The sequence below is a fragment of the Cadophora gregata genome, assembly GCF_030347475.1.
Source record: "Cadophora gregata isolate MNR1 chromosome Unknown scaffold_4, whole genome shotgun sequence".
NCBI lineage: Eukaryota > Fungi > Ascomycota > Leotiomycetes > Helotiales > Ploettnerulaceae > Cadophora > Cadophora gregata.
This window is the reverse complement of record NW_026695927.1, coordinates 2,496,360-2,517,319: the sequence shown is the minus strand read 5'-3', so window position 1 is coordinate 2,517,319 and position 20,960 is coordinate 2,496,360. Positions and strand designations below refer to the sequence as shown.

Genomic DNA, 20,960 nt, shown 5'->3' with positions numbered 1-20,960 from the left:
ATGCGTAAAACCAAGATCACTTGCAAGAAAGGTGACTTTATGGGAACCTGTACCTATATACATTCTAGGCGGGATAGAAGTGGATCCCTCCATGGATAAGAAATGCCATAAAAACAAGCAATTCACAAGGATGAACCTAAAAAACGACTTCGTGTACTATCTGTCAGTAGTAATTGAAATTTTATTGTCCATTTTTCCGCCGTAAATGTCCGTATTGCTTCGTACGTCGTAACTTCTCGGTCCCTCGTACGCCCTCGCAAAAGACGCCTGTTGTTGATTGGCCCCTTTCCCTTCAGCGATGCTCATCTGCCATAAAGCTTTCTCCTGAAACAGTCGGCTATGGCTGGCCAGTGCCCATTTGGCAGCCCTCGTCGGACCTGTTGCTGCCGGATCCGAGCCCGTATTCGAAAGTGAGAGGGCTCGTTCGCATTTCTCGTACTTCTCCGCAAAATGTTCGCATCTTCAACTCCAAGAATACACTCACTCACTCACTCACTCACTCACTCACTCATTGACGTTATTCACCATTTCAGCCCTGCCCGTCATTTTTTTGGTCCTGCTCGGCCACTCCAGCCTCAGCCTCTGACGCGGCGTGCTGTCGGACGGTCGTATATACTGCTCGTTTTCTTGGGCCGGGACCGATCGATCATCATTCAGATGCTCGCACGCTGACAGCCGCTCGTCACGCACCTTAGAGAGAAACGAGAGTAATGGAACCGCAACGCACCGCATTACAGCACACATCCATCATGGAGCCCTCACCACCCACATCAAGCAATGCTGCTGCGCTGAAAATGTCGGCTCGGAAAACTCATCGCAAAACGAGGACTGGATGCAGGACATGCAAACAGAGGAAAATAAAGGTGTGTTCCACCCGCGCCTATCCCGCATTTTTATTTGTTTGTTGCTGCTTCCCTGGGGTCGATGGATCTGCCGGATATCTTCGGCAAGGACCAGATCATGACCATAATTACACGTGATCATCATATGCCAGCACGTTGCACACAAATGCAGTTGCATGTTTACATTCTCGCCTCCTGGTTGTAGCTGGGTAATGAGGTTGGACATGGCGGTTGCTCGTTCTACGGCTGAATAGTATGAGCTGAGCTCGGGATTCGGACTCGAGAAATGCGGACCTTGTCATACTCTGGCAAGCTTTTGGAAGATGGGAGTTCTCATTTGACCAAGGTGTTGTGCCTGCGTCAGAAGGAGACTTTGTCAAGGATGCCAGACGCAGACTGGGTTGTGCATCCACATCTCGCTATTATCCGAACTCAATCCCCGCATTACGAGAGCCTAGATAAGATTTAATCTCTTGTCTGCTTCCGGGTATTAGCTTGGAGTCCAATCATCTTACACTCTTTTACTTTACCACGTCTACACGAATTTTGGCTACAGCCTCAAGTCTTCAAAGCCGCTGCCATCAGAATTTGTCTTTTTTGTCTTGTCAACTTCTTCATTTCTCCAAAATGCTTATTGGGGTACACGTTTTCTTGTCTTTTCAAATGGACTGCATTCATTTTGCTCGCTGCTTAATCTCGTTGCGAAGCCACAGCTGATCACTCACCCGTATCTAGTGTGACGAACAAAAGCCGTCATGTAATAATTGCATCAAACACTCGGTCCAATGCGACTTTTTGGCGTCCCAGAATTTTGGCGGAGGAAATGGACTTCCTCATGTAAGTATCTTTTCAATAACCTCGATACATACTTGATGGAGGGTGCTGTATGACATGTACACGGTAATATGTGTGCCTAGGAACTCACATAATTAGAAACACATATACTTGCTGTTCCTCTTTGAAGACCACAGAAATATTCAAGTTTCTCATTAATCTATCATAGAACGGTGCACAATCTTCCCATACGAGTCCTCACGGCGGCAGCCTCACGCATTACGATGCCCTCGGCGGAAGTCCAGGGAGAGGACCATCCAGTGGTCTAAATCTTTTGGACTTGGAACTACTTCACAACTATGTCACTTCAACTGCTTTCACCATACACACCGATCCCGCAATGAAAATTGCGTGGAGGATTAACGTCCCTCAAGTAGGATTCGCGTATGATTATGCCATGCGTGGGATTTTGGCTCTGTCGGCTTTACATATGGCTCATTATAAACCTGATAAGAGAGAATTCTACATCGCGCAAGCTATGATTCAGCATCAGGTTAGTATTTACCCCGTCTGTTGCGGAATGTCCTGATCCTGGGTTGTTGTGTCTGAGGATTAGCTCGTGAGGCATGCAAGCATATCAGTGCTAATACGCATATCAGACAGGTCTACGTGTAGCGACCGAAGTTTTAGCGAGTGTTACAGAAGAGAATTGCACTGGTGTGAGTATATCTTCAACTTTCTCCTTCGCTTCAAATCCTAACCACTCAACTATTCCAGGTCTACACCTTCTCCGCCCTCACCATCTTCTTCACCCTAGCCAGTCCCCGCAAACCAGGCGATCTCCTCCTAGTAGGAGACAACGGAATGGCAGACTGGCTATTCCTCGTCAAAGGCACCAGTTTCATAGTCAACAGCTACGAGGAATCCCTCCGACAAGGCCTACTCGGCCCCATGTTCATCTCAGGCACTCGCCAGTCCGCCCTCCGCACGCAATATCTCGCCGAGAAATCACAACAAGACGACCCCCTCGTCGAGCTCAGCGGTCTCATAGCGCAGAACAGTACCGACGAGCGTAACAAGCACATCTATCTCGCAGCCATTGAGACCCTGCGGAAATCGTTCGCGTTCTATGATAGGCCTGGACCGCCGGGGTATGAGACGGGTGATGTGTTTATTTGGATCTTTGAAGTGACGGAGGAGTTTCTACAGTTGTTGAGGGAGCATACGCAGGAGAGTTTGACGATTTTCTCGTACTTTTGTGTGGTGCTAAAGAGGCTGGATTCACATTGGTGGATGCAGGGGTGGAGTACGCATATTATTTCGAAGATTTGGAATTTGTTGGATGAAGAGCATCGGTAAGATACGGCTTTCTTCAATTTGCCATGATGCGCTACTTTTGGGGAAGCTGCCAACACACTGCCTGCTTCTGGTTGGGAACACGTGAAATGACTGGCTAATGCATCAACAGACTTTGGATACGATGGCCGCTGGAAGAAATAGGCTGGCTTCCCATGTAATACCACAACACTTTTACGATGTTTCAACCATCGACCTTCCCAATCACCAACTCTGCACCAACCTATTACGCCAATTCTTCTACAACAAACATGTTGTTCATCAGCTGGATCAATCATACTTGAAAATTAGACAAATTCAGCACAATTTTTCCTATTTGCTACTTAGCATCGTTCTGTCCCGATTACTGTACGGTCAGGCTCATGTAAGTAGTGTTTGTTCCGGAGAGAGGGAGAACGGGTACCAGGGTTAGCGATGGGGGCATGGTTGAGGCAAAGGCGTTGGCTGCTGTTTACACTTCACCTGTATAAAATTATTTTGGTTGAGAAGATGAGGCGGGCAAGTAATTTGTGTTATCAGGCCACCGCAGAAGTTAGTTGTATGAGTATGTACTTTGTCTAATGTCTTTGAAGATATACAGGGCGATTTGCAGCATGTTTTGAGCATTGTACTAAGAGCAAGCCATGGAATGCAAATTCTGTACATTAAGAGAGAGCATAATTGTCCTGATCCGTCGACTTCAAGCATCATCCTCGATATCAAAATCAAGATAGCCTCAGAGTCTTAACGAGAATGGAAGCCAAGCATCAGACAGACAATATCAACATCCAGATGAAATCTCAAATCTGGGGAACGCCACGCCCAATCAACAACACCCGAAAGACACAAATTCAAACCGAGGCTACCAATCAACCCCTTATCCTCCCCCATCCAGTCCTTCCCCGCGTTATTCCATCGTCGCCAACCCAACCCACATGTGTTCTCCATTTAGAAGTCAAGACCGACGACGATGCTTGGAAAAGCGGACATGTGACGCGCTTGGCACCAATTGCTGTTTGGAGTGAGTAGTCGCCGGTGCATGATGAAGGCTCTAGCGAGTCGAGTCGAGCGAGTCGAGCGTCCCTCCCTCCCGGCGAAAGACTCGAGGCGAAGGGCAGGGCAAATCAAATCAAATCAGGGGACGTCAGGATGGGAATGTTCCGTTATTATTGACATGTGAAGGCGGGAGGACGAGACTGCGTGCGGGACAATCTTTTTATTTTTATTTTACCTAGGTTCAATGGTAGGTAGAGGATGATGATACATACTGTAGTAATACTTATGATCTCAAAACTCAAGATGAACATTATTTTGTATTCTGTGAAGTTAGAAACGCGGACTTGAGATACTGCAAAGAGTAAGTGTTGCGTCTTAGACCCGGAGCAGCTTTCCCATCCCTCTCGGCAGCTCCGCAATCTGGAATGCGACGGCGCCAAGGTTGCGGTGTCCACCTTAGTCAGATCCACGGCGGCGGCCGTATGAGCGCGAGGCGTGTGAACCTGCAAGCCTGCCTCGGCCTGGGGCAGCTGGGCTGAGAGGAGCCCGCATCCGCATCCATCCAATCCATCGATCCATCGACAACCCCAACCAAGCTTGCATGGCCGAGTGACCCTTCTTTCTCAAACGCACATGCTCCTCACTTCTCTCTCTCATTTCTCTCTCAGCTTCCTCGCTTTATTTCGCTTTTCCATTGCTCTGTGACTACGATCTGAGTTTCTGGTAAAAGAAAGAAAATTTTAAAGAGGGATTTGCTGCTTGTTTTAGAAAGATACCGAGTCAGGCTCCAAGTCTCAGGTGCGGATCCCCAATCGTCGCTGCTTGAAGCTGCAAAATGTCAGCTTCATTTCCCATTTCTTGGATACCTACTTTTTCCTCTCGGCCTCTCTCTCCTCAACTGAAACTGACATTTGCAAGAGACAGACAGATAGATTTGGTTCCCTCTCATTCCACACTCGCAAGCAATCATGGCTCCAGCAGCATTGCAAGACGAAGCCCTCATCAAGGCCCTCCGCGTCCCCCCACCTCCAGGAACACCATACTCCCTACCGATCCCCGGGAGCGAGAAGGAGAACCGCACAGCAGTCTACCGGCATTGGCGATTCGTCGACAGGCCTCTGCTCGAGTCCCTAGATCCGCAGGCCCTCACCGCGCACGACGTCTTCGAGTCCACGGTCAAGAAGCGCCCGAATGCTAGATGTTTGGGGAGCCGGCCATATGATCCTGTAACGAAGACGCACGCCAACAAGTTCGAGTGGATTACTTACTCTGAGCTGGCGGAGCGGAGGAAAAACTTCGGCGCTGGTGTCGTTGAGCTGCATAAGAAGGCGGGCGTTACGGAGGAGAAGTATGGTGTTGGGCTTTGGTGTCAGAATCGCCCCGAATGGCAGGTTTCTGGTGAGCAGACATTCCGCTAGGAATAATGTTTCTGGGCTAACAATGGCAGATTTGGGATGTATGTCTCAATCGCTTTTTACGGTTTCTATCTACGAGACTCTTGGTCCAGAAACAACCGAATATATCATCAACCACGCAACACTCAAGTGTGTTATTACAACGCTCCCACATATCCCAACGCTATTGAAGCTTGCTCCCCGGATACCAACTCTGAAGCTCATTATCTGTTTGGACCCCCTAGATGCAGGAGAACAGCCAGGGAACTCAAAAGCCGCCATCTTGAATTCTCTTGCAGCAGATTCAGGAATCTCAATCCACTATATCAAGGATGTTGAGGCTCTGGGAGCTGCTTCTGGTCTGCCAATGAAGCCACCCCGGCCAGACGATATTATTACCATCAACTACACATCTGGAACAACAGGAAACCCTAAGGGAGTAGTTCTCACACATGCAAATGCCACGGCAGCAACTGCAATTGCTCGAGTCACCAGCGATACGCAAAACTGGGATGTGTTGATCTCTTACCTACCTCTAGCACACATCTACCAGCGAGTTGCAGAACATGGCGCCCTCTCCGCCGGCTGCGCCATTGGATATTTCCGTGGTGACATTCTTGGTCTAGTAGACGACATGAAGATTCTCCGTCCCACAGGCTTCAACTCCGTTCCACGTCTGTACAACAGATTTGGTGCTGCTCTACGAGCCGCAACTCTCGAGGCACCAGGTCTCAAGGGTGCGATGGGCCGCCATGTCATCAACACCAAGCTCGCCTCCATGAAACTCCCTCCAGGACAGGCAACGAACAAGCATATGTTCTGGGACCGAGTCTTCACTCCAAAGGTAGCCAGCGTCTTCGGTTTCCAGCGCTGCCGCGGTATGGTCACTGGATCTGCTCCAATCGACCCCTCGCTTCATCAGTTCCTCCGCGCAGCATTCGGCAACGACTTCATCCAAGGTTACGGCCTAACTGAATCCTACGCAGTCGGCCTCGCCCAACTGGAAGGAGATTTTTCCGCGGGAAATTGCGGCGCCGTCGGTGTCGGAATGGAAATCTGTCTACAATCCGTGCCAGACATGGAGTACATGGTAACCGACTCTCCCAATCCCCGCGGAGAGCTCCTTCTGCGAGGCAACGCCCGATTCAGGGAATACTACCGCAATCCCGAGGAGACTGCCAAGGCCATCATCGACGACGGCTGGTTCCGCACAGGCGATATCGCGGAGATCGATTCCATGGGCCGAGTCAAGATCGTGGACCGGGTGAAGAACGTCCTCAAGCTCGCGCAGGGCGAGTACGTATCCCCCGAACGAATCGAGAACGTCTACCTCGCCAACACCAACATCCTCGCGCAAGCGTTCGTGCACGGCGACTCGACGCAAGCGTTCCTCGTTGCTGTATTCGGTGTTGACCCCGTGGCGTTTGCGCCGTTCGCTAGTGCTATTTTGAAGAAGACTATCAAGCCGGATGATCTGGATGCGATTAAGGCTGCGGCGAAGGATAACAAGGTTCGCAAGGCGGTGGTGAAGGAGCTGGATAAGATTGGGAAGAAGAATAAGTTTAATAGCTATGAGAAGGTGCGGGCTGTGCATTTGGAGATTGAGCCGTTTACCATTGAGAATGAGTTGTTGACTCCGACGTAAGTTGAAATCCTGCCTCCCTCCCTCCCTCCTGCCCACTTACCCTTGTCCTCCTTATTTAAAACAGAGAATTTGAGAAACATTGACTGATGAGTTACTCCAACAGATTAAAGCTCAAACGCCCACAATCAGCCAAGAAGTTCCGCCCACAAATCGACTCCATGTACGAGGAAGCTCTGGCTGAGGAGACGCCCAGAGCCAAGTTGTAGATAAGATAAGATAAGGAGAAAACAAATAGAAAAATATGTTCTGATATGCGAATTGGCTTGTATCCCGCTTCGAACATGTGACTTTTTGATGCATGAGAAGGGGAGAGATCGAGAGTACGAGAGTACGCAAAATGTGTACTAGGTAGGGAGGGAAAGAGAAAGTGGCATGACTTGACTTGACTTGACATGATATAACAATTGATTCATTCTCGCTATTGCGACTCATCCTGGCAGGGAGATACGTGGGTGCTGCGACGGAGGTAGAAATGTTGTGTAAATTGTAACAAGGACAGCAAGAACGAACGAAAGAATGAAAGAATCACATCTCTCTCTCTGTGGGACCTAGCTAAATAAAAGGCGCTTAAAAACCAATACACCTTATTCCCCCTGCAAATTTCGTTCTAACGTCCCTCTGCATCCAACGTGACATAAATCCCCAATTGCCGAGCCGTCTCCTGTTGCTGCAATTAGCTAATACCAAACCCAGGCTAGGTTCGATTCTGCATCTCCACTTCATCCAGATTCTCTTCACTTTCTCATTCGTCGCCCCCACAACAGTCCGCCTCACATTACATCCGCGAAGCACATTATCATTTTATTAACTTGAGTTGGATTTTCTATCTACTTTTGGGAGGGAAACATGCAAGTTCGGGTATGATGCAAGCGGACAACAAAAATGACCGCCACCGCTTCTTACTCCTCCCCAAGTAATACACTTCAGCTACCTCTTTCATCCTTAGAGTGAAGAGTACAAAGGCATTCATAGGGAGTAGGAGTAGTAAAAGCGTCACACAAACCAGACGCCCCGTCCAAGGCTGCACAGTGCAAGAACTGGAAAGGGTGTGCAAACCACAAAAATTGAAGAAACACCATTTACCAGACACCAACCATCAAATTCGCTATGCGTCAGCTCGTGATTTGTCCATATCTAGGCGGACTTCTCATGTTGCGCGTGTTGCGTCGATACACGTTGAAGTGAGACGACTATTAAACAGTCAGCTACGAGTGAAGGAAGAGGAATGAGAAGAACTTACCGAAATCCTCAAGTGAGCGCTGCTTGGGGGTTTTCTTTGGAGACTTTCCGTGCATGAGGCTGTCGAAGCCAGTGCTATCTTGGAGGAGATAATAAACGCCTCCCAGGATGCAGAAGACGCCGAAAGAAAATACCCAAACACGGACAACGGCTACGATGGAAGTATTACTGTCAAGGAACCAGCCGAAGAGCGTGAACAACGTAGCAAGGATGTCAACTAAAAAGATGGCACCTGCCAATTGCCATGAAGGGAGCGATGACCAGAAAGGACCATTGGCACGAGTGATGAAGATCAGCCAATTCTCAGTGAGGGAGATCTCAAGGAAGACAACTGCATCGAGATTGCCGAAATTCTGAACAATGCCTCCATTCTCTCCGCGCGCAATCATGGTAGTGAGAGTGATCCAGGTGCCAACAGCAAGAACGACACCGAGCAGTACCGACATACCCCATAGCTTAGGCAAGTTCCATTTGACTGGAACCTTCGAGAATGGGGCATTATCGTATGCAATCGCCAAGGTTGCGACATCAGCGAAGATGGCAATGAAGACAATCAACTCGATATTGAGAGATCTGTTCAAAATGGCAATCCAGAGACCGAGGAAAATTTCCAGGTGGATGGACAAGGCGATACGGTACACAACGTAAGCGTACATGCGGTGAAAGATTTGTCGGGAGGTCTTGAGAGCATCAATGATAGCACCGAGACCTGGAGCCAAGAAGACGATGTCGGCAGCTGAGCGAGCAGCATCGGAAGCACCTTCGACGGCAATTCCTGTATCAGCCTTCTTCAGAGATGGTGCATCATTGACACCGTCGCCGGTCATAGCAACGAGGTAACCACGCTGTTGGAGAATCTCGACCACATTGTACTTGTGTTGAGGGAAGACTTCAGCAAATCCATCAGCAGCCTCAACGAAGTCGTAGACCTCAGAGCCCGGCATATCTCCACCACCGCCGAGACCGAGACGCTCTGCATTGTAAATGTTTGTTCCAAGACCGAGTTGACGGGAAGTTTCACGAGCAATACCGACAGCATCTCCAGTCAACATCTTGATTGAGAGACCAAGGGTTTTGGCTTCATTGATAGTGCGGGCTGTGTCGTGGCGAGGAGGATCAGAGCAAGGCATAATTCCAAGGATTTCCCAGGAGCCCTGACCACGCTTGCGTGCAACTCCCAAAGAGCGAAAACCACGAGTAGCAAATTCAGCGACCTTGTTCTTGTAGGCTTGGTCAATTTCCGCTGGAATGGGATGGTCTTCCTCGACCGTCTTGAGCACGAAAAGTGGTGCACCTTTGACGCAGATAATTCTCTCGCCTTGGGGAGACTCGACAACTGCCGTGACCTTCTTGGAAACGGGGTCAAATGGATGGAACTCAATGACCTTGTACTTGGATAGAACAGACTTGGCGCGGGGATAGTAACGAAGAGCCTTCAAGAAAGCCTTGTCGATGGCATCGATTCCCTTCTTCTTGCGAGAGGCAGCAAGACAAGCAGTAAGCATGAGATCATCAGGCTCGACACCAGAAACTGTGAATGGCTCGGCAAGAGACAGCTTATTCTTCGTCAATGTGCCGGTCTTGTCAGAGCAGAGGATCTCCACACCAGCCAAGGATTCGATAGCAGAGAGCTTTTGTACAATAGCCTTCTTCTTCGCCAGGTAAGCAGCACCAACGGCCATGGTAGTTGTAACAACAGCTGGAAGACCAACTGGGACACCGATGATCGTGATTGCGAGAGTGTACTCAAGAATGAGGACAATAGGGTTGGATCGATAGAAGGATGAAATCCAAACGATCAAGTTGGTGAAAATGACAAGGATTAAGAGAACCGTACCGATACCATTCAAGACCTCAGTAAAGTGGCCAGTTGCACCAGAAGCTTGACCGACTAGAGCAGCAGCACGACCGACGAAAGTATTGTCACCAGTGGCAGTGATCACCATGAAGGCCTCACCACGCTTGACGCCAGAGCTAGCGTAGCATTGATCATTCATGTGCTTATCGACTGCAAGAGATTCACCAGTAATGGCAGATTGGTCAACTTGGAGGAAAGCGTCTTGTGTAACGATACGGCCATCTGCAGGGATAATGGTGCCCTATTGGAAGTTCTGTCAGTATCAAGTTGCCCCATGGATAAGAGGTCGGCTTACTTCTTCAATTTGGAGTATGTCACCAGGGACGACTTCTGGAGCCTCAATTTCGAAGAGACGGCCATCACGCAGAACAACAGCCTTTAAAGCGAGGGTCTTCTTCAGTTCGTCGACAATTGAACCAGCTTGGAATTCCTGGATGAATCCAACTGAGGCATTGAGGAGAAGCAGGGCACAGATGACTCCAAAATCGACCCAGTCTTCGAGACCTGCAGCGAGTACAGCAGCAGCCTATCATACATAATGTTGTTAGCACGGTACACGCCAAAGAAAGCTACTCTGCACCTCGCAAAACAGGCAGGTGTGCGGCGTGTGGGGTAAGATATGAGGAGAAATGCCCCGGCGACCAACAGACAACACAGGAAAGGCATCACAATCGGAAATTCAGAAATGAACTCTCAACATACCTCCATGACGAATTGAATAGGGCCGACGAAGTATCCGAGAAACTTGAGGATCAAGTTCTCCTTTTCCTCCTTCATCTGGTTCATGCCATATTTCTTGCGGCGGTGCTGAACCTCAGCCTCTGTAAGACCAATACTAGGGTCGGTTTGGAGTTGGTCCTCAGAAACGACACGTCCAGTAGCAGCGCTGGCCTGGTTCTCTTCCTCGTCGTCCTCGGCATGACCGTCTTGTGATTCGAGCTCGTCGATCAGAGCATCCATATCCTCATCCTCCTCTTCATCCTCATTTGGCTTCTTTGCAGGTGTAGGGTCGTCAGAATGGTTGGTCTTCTCGTCGAAGGTGCCGGACTCGATAGTGGTGTTCAAGTGATTTGGGTTGTCGGACGAATTGATGTTGTTGTGCGTACCTGTTGCACCGTTTGTGTCCGCCATGTTGCGCGGTTAGAGAGCTCTAAGCTCCAGGGAACAGGATATTTTGATGCTCAATCTAGTACAAGAACTGTGGAAAAGATTGGGAGGGATAGGAATCGAGGTCAGGACAAAGAGACGCGTTCGGTGTTGGAGCAAGCTTCCAGGACCGTGAGAGAGAATCTCGTTTGAGGAGGAGAGAGTGTCGAGGTTGAAGGGACGACGACGTGAATGAGGTGATGAATTCAAGTCAGAGTGCGAGATTGGAAAAAGGTAGTGGGAAAGAAGTATTGCAGCCCCGCGCTAGTGGTGGGTTGGGAAAGGGAAGGAGCAACCTAGGAATCTCGCTTAACTTCTTAGCACGATTCGGTTCCAAACAATGAGCATCCACATCCACAAATAAACAATGCCGTACATGTCTACAGAGCCCAGTCAATCATCCACTTGTGAAGACGCAGCATAAAAGTATCAAGCCGCGTCCCCGAAGTTGGCACTTAAGTTTCTAGAACGTTCTTAGCTCAAGTCACCTTGGAAAAAACGATGTATTTGCAAGCAAAATAACCAAAACCAGTAAAGTTAGGAAGCACATGACATTGGAGCTATATACAGAGAATTCTAGGCCAGACCTGTACATTATGTTCCAGCTATTCGGTTTTCTCCCAATAACATCACTCAGTCACCAAGCTTGAAGCCGCCCCAATTTAGTCGACTGAAGACTCCCAATGGGTCCACATCATCACGAATTTGTCTCAGTCTCTGCACGTTTTCCGATGGAAAGCCGAGGAAGGGGTTTTGGAACTCTCCGGCATCACCCATGTAGAGGAACTCTGAAGCAAGACCAGCCGCCTGGTTCTCTGCGTGCCAGTAGTCGATGAATCCATGAGCCCAGTTAGTCATGCGGAGGTCATCAATTGCGTTGGCCCAGCCGGTAGAGAGTTGCCAGACTAGTGGTTTATGTTAGTATCAAACTCAACCAGATAGTGAGAAATCTGAAAGGCCTACCAATGAGACCTTGGTCATCGTCCAGTCCCCAGGTATTACCAATTCCATTGTCCTTAGCCACGGTCATGGTACTCTTCGGGATCATATTCAGGACAAATGTTGGAGAGAGACCCTCGACATCGCTAATGGTATCCACTGCATCCTTCCAAGCTCTGTAAATCTTGACTATCTGATCCGTGTCTGGGAGGATGGTCTTATGCGCAAATTGTACTCTGAACATTTGGTTAGGTGTATCAAGAGTTTTGTGCCACTCAATCGGGGGCAAAACATTATTGATTGTTTGTAAAGATGGGATCTTCGAGTATGCTGCGAATCGAGATGGCGGGGATTCGGTTCCCTCTTGAACGCCCAAAAGCGACGGAGTAACGACTTTTGTGGTAATGTTGTACCCGATGGTGATTACTGACCCTGCTCCGATTTCCGCATCATTGTTTTGAGTCATATCAACAGTGGCCGCGATGAAATCCTCTACGTAAGACTCACCGAATGCCTGAATGGTGGCACTGATCAAAGGGATAGGCAGCGCCTTTATAACGAATTTGGTGACGATACCGAAGTTATTGGCACCGCCCTTCAAAGCCCAGAAGAGATCAGTGTTAGTCGTTGAATTGGCAACAACTTGTGTACCGTTGCCGAGAACGACATCGTAGCTGAGGACATTGTCCATAGCAAATCCGTATTTGTTACTGAGGTAGTGGAAACCACCGATCAGCTCAAGACCGGCAACACCAATGGTCTTCAGACGACCACCAATAGCATACAATCCATAAGGAGCAAGTGCTGCGTAAACATCAACCCATCTGTTTCCAGGCCCAACTGCAATAGACGAGTTGTCACTTGCAACGACGGTATCTGTGAGGTGGTTTAGAGCGAGCAGAACACCACCGTCGATATTGTTAGATCCGGGAAACTATATCAGATATCAGGACATAATTATCCTAGTCTAGGAACAGAAGATCACTACGTACGTTCATGTGGCCTCCTCCCCTGATCGCAAATTGAGCCCCACAGGATGTAAATGTTGAAACGGCTGTGGCGACATCGTCTGCAACTGCCGGGAAGAACACACACTTTGGCAAGAGATCTGACCTCACATCCCAATATTCAGTAACCTCGGCGGTATAGTTCGTCGAGTTTGCCGTGAGCACGGAATCACCAAAGTTAGCTGCAAGCTGAGTACAAGCACAATTAGCACCAGTTGCCAGGTCAGCAATGGTGATTGGGTTCGGAGTGCTGGAGTTTGTGGTGGGATACGTCTGGGCCACAACAGAGGTAGTGAGGCCGGCGAAAGTGAGCTTGAGTAACAACATTCTGAACCGATTAGAACTAATAGGTCCGAATCAGGAATTAAAAGGACGAAATCCCTCTCATTTGCTGGGGGAGATACCATCTTTATATAGACATGGAACTGCCGTCCGCAAAGACGATCTAAATCGGATTCTCTCGTTGTACTGAGGAGGCATGACAGCGGCGGAAGGCCTTGGCACGGATTGTTTAATTGTAGGGAAAAGTAAATTATCCGCGGAAGGCAAATTGTCCGTGCTCGTATACATCACCGAAAGATCCGATCTTGAAAAAGTGACTCGACTTGCGTTAAAAATTCACACATTTCGATTTATGAAGCACCCTACTATTATTTGTATATGTTTTTATTACTGTTTAATAATTCTTTGTTGAGTTATTAATGCTTAAAGGTGGATCATTGTTTTCGAAAAGCATAGCTTTTAGTGTGATGTGGTTGCGGACACTCAACTTGCCGCGGACAATTTGCTATCACCCTGCTCTCGAGGGGCGAGATAGTGGGTGTTTAGCACCTACAATACTATAAAGTTTTGCGTCCAGTAGATAGACATGGATGCCCAGGGCAGTCCGAGGACCTATTTTGAACCTTGGTTCAAAAACGTGCAATAATTGGTGAGAGTTGCACTGTTGCCGAGAGGACGGCCTGCCGTACCGACCCACTCTCGAACTCTGGTTATTGCAAGAACAAAACAATGTCTTCTAGCTTATGGACATGCCTCATAATCCGAGCTTCGTATCCTCCGTGGGTATGCATATAACTTCGCCACAGAACTCTATTGTGGTACGTACGCAGCCTCATCAGCCACATATTTCAATTCAGCTTTAAACCTCAAAGTGGAGCAGGAATCGAAGAGTGGGGGTCCACTCACGGCAAAAGGCTTCACTACAAGGCAATCTTTATGATTTCCTGAAGATCACGGCGATTTGTCTAATTGAGCTAAATGGAGCTCGGATAATCAGTCATTGTGCGAGAGGGGCCATGATTTTCCGAACCTAAATCAATCTTCTAGAATCGTACCTTCGGAGTGATTCGCTAGCGAGACGGGGTTGTTGACTTTCATTTCCAACACCACCTCTGAACAAAGAACATGCATCAACCTTTTTCAAGATATTCCATCTTCAATCAAGCACGAAAAAAGATGGCAAGCAATTTTATACACATGTGAATGGAAGCCATTTGCAGGGTTAGGCGCCCAAGTTGTTTTGGATAGTTGGCTTCGCATACCTCGGATTGAGCTCGTACCCGGACTCCTCGGATCCTACATTAAGCTAGTGCATGAAGATTCGCTCTCTCCTTTTGGGGGATCCAATCCAAGTTCAGAAATGGACTGGTTCATCATCAACCTGAAGTCAAGATTACAATTGCGCAATGATCATAGCGTTGAAGCCATCGTGGCTCTGCTTCCACCACAAGCTATCGTTCGTGGCTCAGCTCCGGCAATGACGAACTTCATGTTTGCACGAACTCGGCATCTTTTCATTGACTTCATGAGTCACTGCAATACTGGTTTGAAAACCTGTGATCAGCTTGAGTTACAAAGGAGCATGCCCATCGACAGTCAGAAACAGTCACCAACACTAACATCAACCGTGTTTTGTTTCTCATCGCCAAAACCAATCTTTCTATGAATGAACCGTCCTTTAGCAGTGCCTTACATTATCACGGCTGTCAATATCTTCTCTTTTTGATCCCATCAAAAATGGATATAGCAAATAAGCCAATTTACATGAAAGAAGGCTTGTCAAAAATGAGAATCTCTAACGAAATGAAACAAAACAATTTACACAAAAGGATGAGGACCCAGAGCTACAAACGCCAGCTAGCTAGTACACAGAAACCATTCGGAAGAGACAAGGGTGAGCACAAGTTATATGGTAAATATGTCTAGGCCGAGTTCTCCAATTGATATCAAGTTCCAAGTCAACATCCCAAGATCCATTAGCTTCGCAAGTCTCCCTGTTGCCAGGATTTCATAGACTACTTCTTTTGTCATTTGGCTTTATACTGGAATCCGAAAGCTTTCTAAAGTAGTGGTGAAGTTTTGGAAGTTATGCATGTCCTTGCTGACTTTGAGGTTTCGACCAAATTGGTTTGCAATCAGGGAGCCTGTGCTGCTTGACCCGTGCCTGCAGCCAACGTGCGATGAGCAGCCTCACAAACATGTTGGAGATGCATGGATTTGCGGTTATACCTCGCATATATTCTTGACCTTATGTGCCTATGCTGAGACAGGTATGAGTAGCCAGTTGAGAAGTCATTGACGAGTACACAGCCCAGAAAGCCCCGCTTTCAATCCCCTTTCACTTTGTGAATTTCCGCGGCTGGTACAAAGATATACTGTCCATCTAGCTTTACCCTAGGTTTGCCCCCAGACATAACTGTGTGTTATTATGTTGTAGTGGATTCAGGCCGGAAATGAAACCCGGCTAAGCATGTCCAGGAGTTGCAGGATGCTTAAACGAGAATTCTCAGGGGTAACAACAAACAATCGCTTAATATCAACGAATTCCTACAATTGTATTCAGTAATCTGTCACATTCAACAACTCTGAGATTTGGGGAATGTGACAAGTCTCTACGGAAAGGGTCGAGATTTTGTTGTGGGAACCGTCCTCCTTCTCCTATCAATTGTCTCGTAGACAATCCAGATAACGAAAGAGGGACTTTACGAGGAGGCAAGAATCCAAATGCTGCATAAATACTTGCAGCGACACTGAGGCTCGATGTATTACCCTCGACTCAATGATTATAGGCAAGATTAAGTCGGAAAATTGGAAGCGCAAGGAAAAAAGGCCACGCTGCCGCACCTAACATAGAACCTTCTGCCAATACCGAATACCTTTATCCTCCTGAGTGCATCACATCTCACCCATTTTTCTACCTCAACTATGTGACTCTACCATCCCAAATAACGAAAATCTGTAACTGATTCCTGTATCCCGTTTGCATACGTCAAGCTAAATCAACAACGCGTGGAAGTGCCAGAGCTTCCCGCTCCCTTCCGTCGGGCTCGGCATCTATATTCATACGGAAAATATCTGCAGCCACCCTCCCTCCTCTTGTTCATCATCCACTGATTGCTTAACATCGATATCCGAATTTTAAGCAGAAACGGAGCATGCAATTGAGCCAATGTGCAAAATTTGAGATCAGCATCCAATCATTCAATTTTGTAGATTTAGTGATGAGAGAAAAAAAGCAACTCATTACCCTATGACAGTGATCGCAAGATGACTTCGTCCAGTAGGTACTCCAAAGCAACAGCATTCTAAAAGCCGATTCTAGATCGGCGACTCAATATTGATATAAAGGAGAAGGGAAGGACGCCGAACAACGAGAACCCCGAAAGACAAGGTCCTTCCTCAGACCTCCAAGTGTCAAGCGGGCACCGACATCTCTCCACGTACCCTTCCGAGTTTTAACCCCACAAGAATTCAAGATGACGGAAACGAGAGCGGGAGCGGGAGTGAGAAAGACAATTGAAGGGATGCTCGGAGACGGCTACGGCCCGGCTGTGCTATGTCGTGCTGCCCTCGTCGACCAGGTCCAGTTTGAAACAGACAGCATGTAGGAACCCGCATGTTTGAGAGTTGAGACAGGACACAACACGACAAGACACATCGATACAAGACAATACCGCCCTGGTATCGGAGTTCCATATGGGATGCGGCTGAAGATGAGAAGCACTGTTAAAGCTGTGGCGATCGTGAGGGACGAGGCCGAGGAGATATGGAGAGAAGGTAGGACAGAAATGGGCTGACCTCGAGAAGAGTGAGCTGATTTTCGAGGCGGAATTGTTCGTTCCGGAGTCTGAGGTCGCTGAAATCCCTTTCGATGGAGCGGAGAAGATGGAATGAAGATCGGGCATCTGAATCTCCGCGCTACATTGCTTAAATCATGGATCTTTATGGGCGAGTGTAGGGGGATTACCGAGAAGCTGTGCTTGCTACGGAGCAGACGTGAATTTTCGGGTTCTTGGGGGTGACTTTTTGCCCTTTTGTTGGTGTTACGCGAACCTAACCAGAGTGAAAAGTCTAGAATTTCATAATGTGGAAATATTATACAGTATAACGATGGTCAGTATCTTTGTCTGACGAAGTTGTGAAAAGGAATGCTTAGCTGGGTAATCAAGTCAATAAACTAACAGCTGAACTACCAGGAAGTCAAGTGAATGGCCCAAGTCAGAATTTGCCACGAAGGAAAAGCGATTCAACTGGTCGTACGAACAGGCCTCACATAGAACCACGTAAAGAAAATTGATTCCGAAGTAGGCCTATCTATATAGTAGCCTCGTGAAGAACGAAATTCCCAATAAAACTAGACTTCAGCCACAAACCCAACAGCCAGGTTCACGTTCACCTCAAACCTGATCCAGTACACCCCCAGTCAGCCCACCGACATCTAAAACTCCTTCCAGAGATACAAAGCGTAACATATAAGCCACATCTGCCTTGAACCAGGTTCCTTTCTCTTCACCTCAGCCTAGAATCTTTGATCCTCGAGATGTGCACCCACAACTTCCTGCTTACACCTGTACACATCTGAATATCCACGCATAATTCGAAATCTAGGGTACAGTATCTTCTCTTCACCTCCTTGCAAACAAGCTCTTCCCTCCTCCCCTTCTCCGCAGAAACCCGACAGACGGATACATGCATACGTTGTGTCGCGGAGGCTGTCACGGGAGGCTGGAGCTTACTCCTCCCTGGTGAGCTTACCTCTTCCCTATCAAAAGCACAATGCCATTCTCGTCAATGCTTGTATAACGTGATAGCTTAGTGACGTGGACTCTGGAGAGTGAGAGAGGTTGTGCCTTTGGAGGGGAGAAGCATGTGTAATGAAACGTAAAGAGACGATCCCCTAAGGACTCTCCATAGTAACAAAAACACTGCCATGACACACACACAACCCTCTTCCACCTAAGTAAACTTCCCTACACGTACGTCACGTCACGTCACGAACGCACGTACAAAAATTGCAATGCAATGCAGTACCACCCATCCACACGACACGCAACACACGCCACGAACATCACTCCACTCTTGCATCGTCAGGTTGGACAGCACAGCAAGCCAACAGGCGAAAAAAGCTTGTTCATGATCGACACTCTGTCTATCTGTCTGTGAGAATTTTGTGCTGCGAGGGGAGAGTGGGTAGGTACAGCAGGGCTGAGCTGCTTGAGAGGGGATGTGGTGGAAGGGAATGTGGTGCTGGCGGATTTTGGGGTTTTGTGGTTTGTGTATATTAGACCGAGTGTAATATATCCAGTTCTATACATGATATGTTGAGTACGATACAAGAATGCCGTGATTTGAAAAAAAAAAAAACTGCACGAAGTAGATCTTCGCACCCTACAGTCTTAAAGTTTCTCAAAAATTACAGATGGCATCTCGACAGCCTGGCCAGCAGGGAAGGAAATAAGAAAGATGCACAGAGTAAGTCTTTACTGATGATTCTGATTCGTTGTCCTCAAATCATGGGCTTGGGAGTAGTCTAGAGACTTGAATCGACTGCGACGTATGGCAACTGACATTCTCGTCCGACTGATTATATGGACTTGGCCATCCCGTAAATGGCAAAGAAGTACTAGCCTATCGACAAATATTCACCTGAGCATTCTGATAGGACATCCGAGATACCCCTTCAGCCCTATTCCGACGTGACAGCTCAAGAAAGCCCATGAATAATCGAAGCTCAACCAAGCTCCGATCAAAAGTAGACCGTATAGCTCAAACGAACACACATCGCACAATCTCCCCCCACCTAAACTTTCCTCCAACCACCACAACATCCGTGCCACAAGACAAGTGAAGGCAAAACCAAACCCTCACAACACCTCATCAAGTCCCAGCCGCCAAACAAGACCAGACGCGACACATAACAAACAAGCAAGCAAACAAGCTCAACCAACCAACCAGCCAACAACTAACGAACGAACCAACCACCCTCCTACTCCAAGCTCCTGACAGGTGATACCAGAAGAAAGACCGTCACTCTACAGCTATGGATGTGTATATGTACCAAAGCGAAGTAAGGCAGAGTTGGTTACCGTACAGTACTGTAGTTGTACAGACACTCGTCCATACATACATACTCCTTCATACACACAGCAGGCAGGCAGGTAGGTAGGTAGGTAGGTAAGTCTGGTGCTGTGTTGAGTTGGGCTGGGCTGGGTTGGGATGGGCGGCTAGACTGGGCTGCATGTATACCTATGCCGTGTTCCTTCCTTGCCTTGGCTCGCCTTGCGAGTACCGCGCTTGAATCCGAGGTGGGAAGGGAAGGGGAAGGAAAGGAGAGCCAACGAGGATGATCTTGGTGGTGGTGTGGGTGTGGGTTTGTGGGAAGTAGCAGATAGGGTGAAAGGGGCTGGAATGGGATTGATCGGATAGATGGGAGTAGAGTGGGAGACTGGTAACAGGAGTGATCTTCAGAATTCCCACTGCAAATGGAAATGTCACAAGTACGATCCATTCCTTGAAGTGAACCAGCCTGGGACTCTGAGAGGTTGTCGTCTGACCGATAAACATTGGGGACCCTAGGGAGTGAGAGGAGCACTAAGCGAGCAAGAGGGTGTGAACAACAAACTCCAGACTTGGGATCGCTCGCTAAGGTTACAGTCTCCTAATATCGACCAGGCGACGATTGTTAAGAATGTTTCAAACTGTCCGTCCCGTAGCGGAGAATTTGAGAGGGCCTCCGAGACGACCATAATATCATGGTAAATGAAACGATTGATTAGACTCTACCCGCCGACCTTGATGTTGGATCTCTTGAAATGCTGGAATGCCGGCAAAACTCTATATCACCTACGAGGGTTGACACACAGGGTCCATGTCCCAGGAACCATTATCGAATATTGATGGATGGATGGAAGGGCAGTCTGCCTCACGGAATCCTGCTTCATTTCGGTTCATATCAACCGCACCGCGTCTATATCATAAGATTGAGGATATTTGTAACTGTATGTGAGGTGCAGGGGAATATCCAACTCCAAGGATCTCCTTTCCACCAATTCGGAGTCATGCCGAAGGCGCTCCGGCATTTATTAGGTGGCACTTTGATCCTGTCCAATGCGAGAGAGCCATGGTAGCGAGATGGAAATGCGTTATACGCGGTACGAAGGGGCTGACCCACACCAACAATTACCAGAACCTAAAGTCTCTCCATTTCCGCCTCGCGACTCGTGAGGGTGTTTCGCTCCCAGCACTGCTGATTCAAGTAACTTTTTACATTCCATCCAACCCCGCCCCTGCACAGACACATGAAGTCATCTAACCCTGCTCGAAAATGGAGCCACACCATTCCCCAGCCCCCGGGAGATATGTAGAGCGGAACCTTCGAACCCCTGATCCGTTTGGCTCTGTTGGCTGTCGGCTTTTTTTTTTCGATGGCTGCATGCATGCAGTAGGGAAAGGTGAGAGCAGGGCAGGGGACATCAGATTTACCCGAGACACACACACCAACAC

The 20,960-nt window shown here is 48.2% G+C and overlaps 5 protein-coding genes across 7 annotated transcripts; 3 read left to right on the top strand and 2 right to left on the bottom strand.

Moving 5' to 3' along the window:
- Positions 1-477: 477 nt before the first annotated feature.
- Positions 478-4,361, top strand: ONS95_010553 (uncharacterized protein). 2 transcript variants are annotated; one of them, XM_058504160.1, is made up of 6 exons: positions 478-863; positions 1,578-1,679; positions 1,846-2,169; positions 2,276-2,335; positions 2,394-2,971; positions 3,085-4,361. In XM_058504160.1, the coding sequence occupies exons 1-6, from the start codon at positions 711-713 to the stop codon at positions 3,131-3,133; spliced, it is 1,266 nt and encodes a 421-aa protein (XP_058360873.1). In that variant the 5' UTR covers positions 478-710; the 3' UTR covers positions 3,134-4,361. The 2 variants fall into 2 exon arrangements, with proteins under 2 accessions (XP_058360873.1, XP_058360874.1); XM_058504161.1 differs by having other exon boundaries at positions 478-1,481.
- Positions 4,362-4,467: 106 nt separating this feature from the next.
- ONS95_010552 (uncharacterized protein) lies at positions 4,468-7,534 on the top strand. Of its 2 annotated transcripts, XM_058504158.1 has the most exons (4): positions 4,468-4,745; positions 4,872-5,345; positions 5,395-6,982; positions 7,090-7,534. In XM_058504158.1, the coding sequence occupies exons 2-4, from the start codon at positions 4,916-4,918 to the stop codon at positions 7,190-7,192; spliced, it is 2,121 nt and encodes a 706-aa protein (XP_058360871.1). In that variant the 5' UTR covers positions 4,468-4,745; positions 4,872-4,915; the 3' UTR covers positions 7,193-7,534. The 2 variants fall into 2 exon arrangements, with proteins under 2 accessions (XP_058360871.1, XP_058360872.1); XM_058504159.1 differs by having other exon boundaries at positions 4,872-6,982; positions 7,090-7,216.
- Positions 7,535-7,692: 158 nt separating this feature from the next.
- Positions 7,693-11,608, bottom strand: PMA1 (plasma membrane H+-ATPase). Its single transcript, XM_058504157.1, has one exon. The coding sequence runs from the start codon at positions 10,220-10,222 to the stop codon at positions 8,192-8,194; it is 2,031 nt and encodes a 676-aa protein (XP_058360870.1). The 5' UTR covers positions 10,223-11,608; the 3' UTR covers positions 7,693-8,191.
- A 4-nt stretch (positions 11,609-11,612) lies between these two features.
- ONS95_010550 (uncharacterized protein) lies at positions 11,613-13,775 on the bottom strand. The gene is made up of 4 exons (XM_058504156.1): positions 13,580-13,775; positions 13,161-13,518; positions 12,193-13,102; positions 11,613-12,134 (listed from the first exon to the last, which is right to left on the bottom strand). Exons 2-4 carry the CDS (start codon positions 13,500-13,502, stop codon positions 11,863-11,865), a joined length of 1,524 nt encoding a protein of 507 aa, XP_058360869.1. The 5' UTR covers positions 13,503-13,518; positions 13,580-13,775; the 3' UTR covers positions 11,613-11,862.
- A 1,042-nt stretch (positions 13,776-14,817) lies between these two features.
- On the top strand, positions 14,818-15,123 carry ONS95_010549 (uncharacterized protein; the record flags this gene model as incomplete). The annotated part of the gene is made up of 1 exon (XM_058504155.1): positions 14,818-15,123. The coding sequence occupies one exon, from the start codon at positions 14,818-14,820 to the stop codon at positions 15,121-15,123; it is 306 nt and encodes a 101-aa protein (XP_058360868.1).
- Between the last annotated feature and the right edge of the window lie 5,837 nt (positions 15,124-20,960).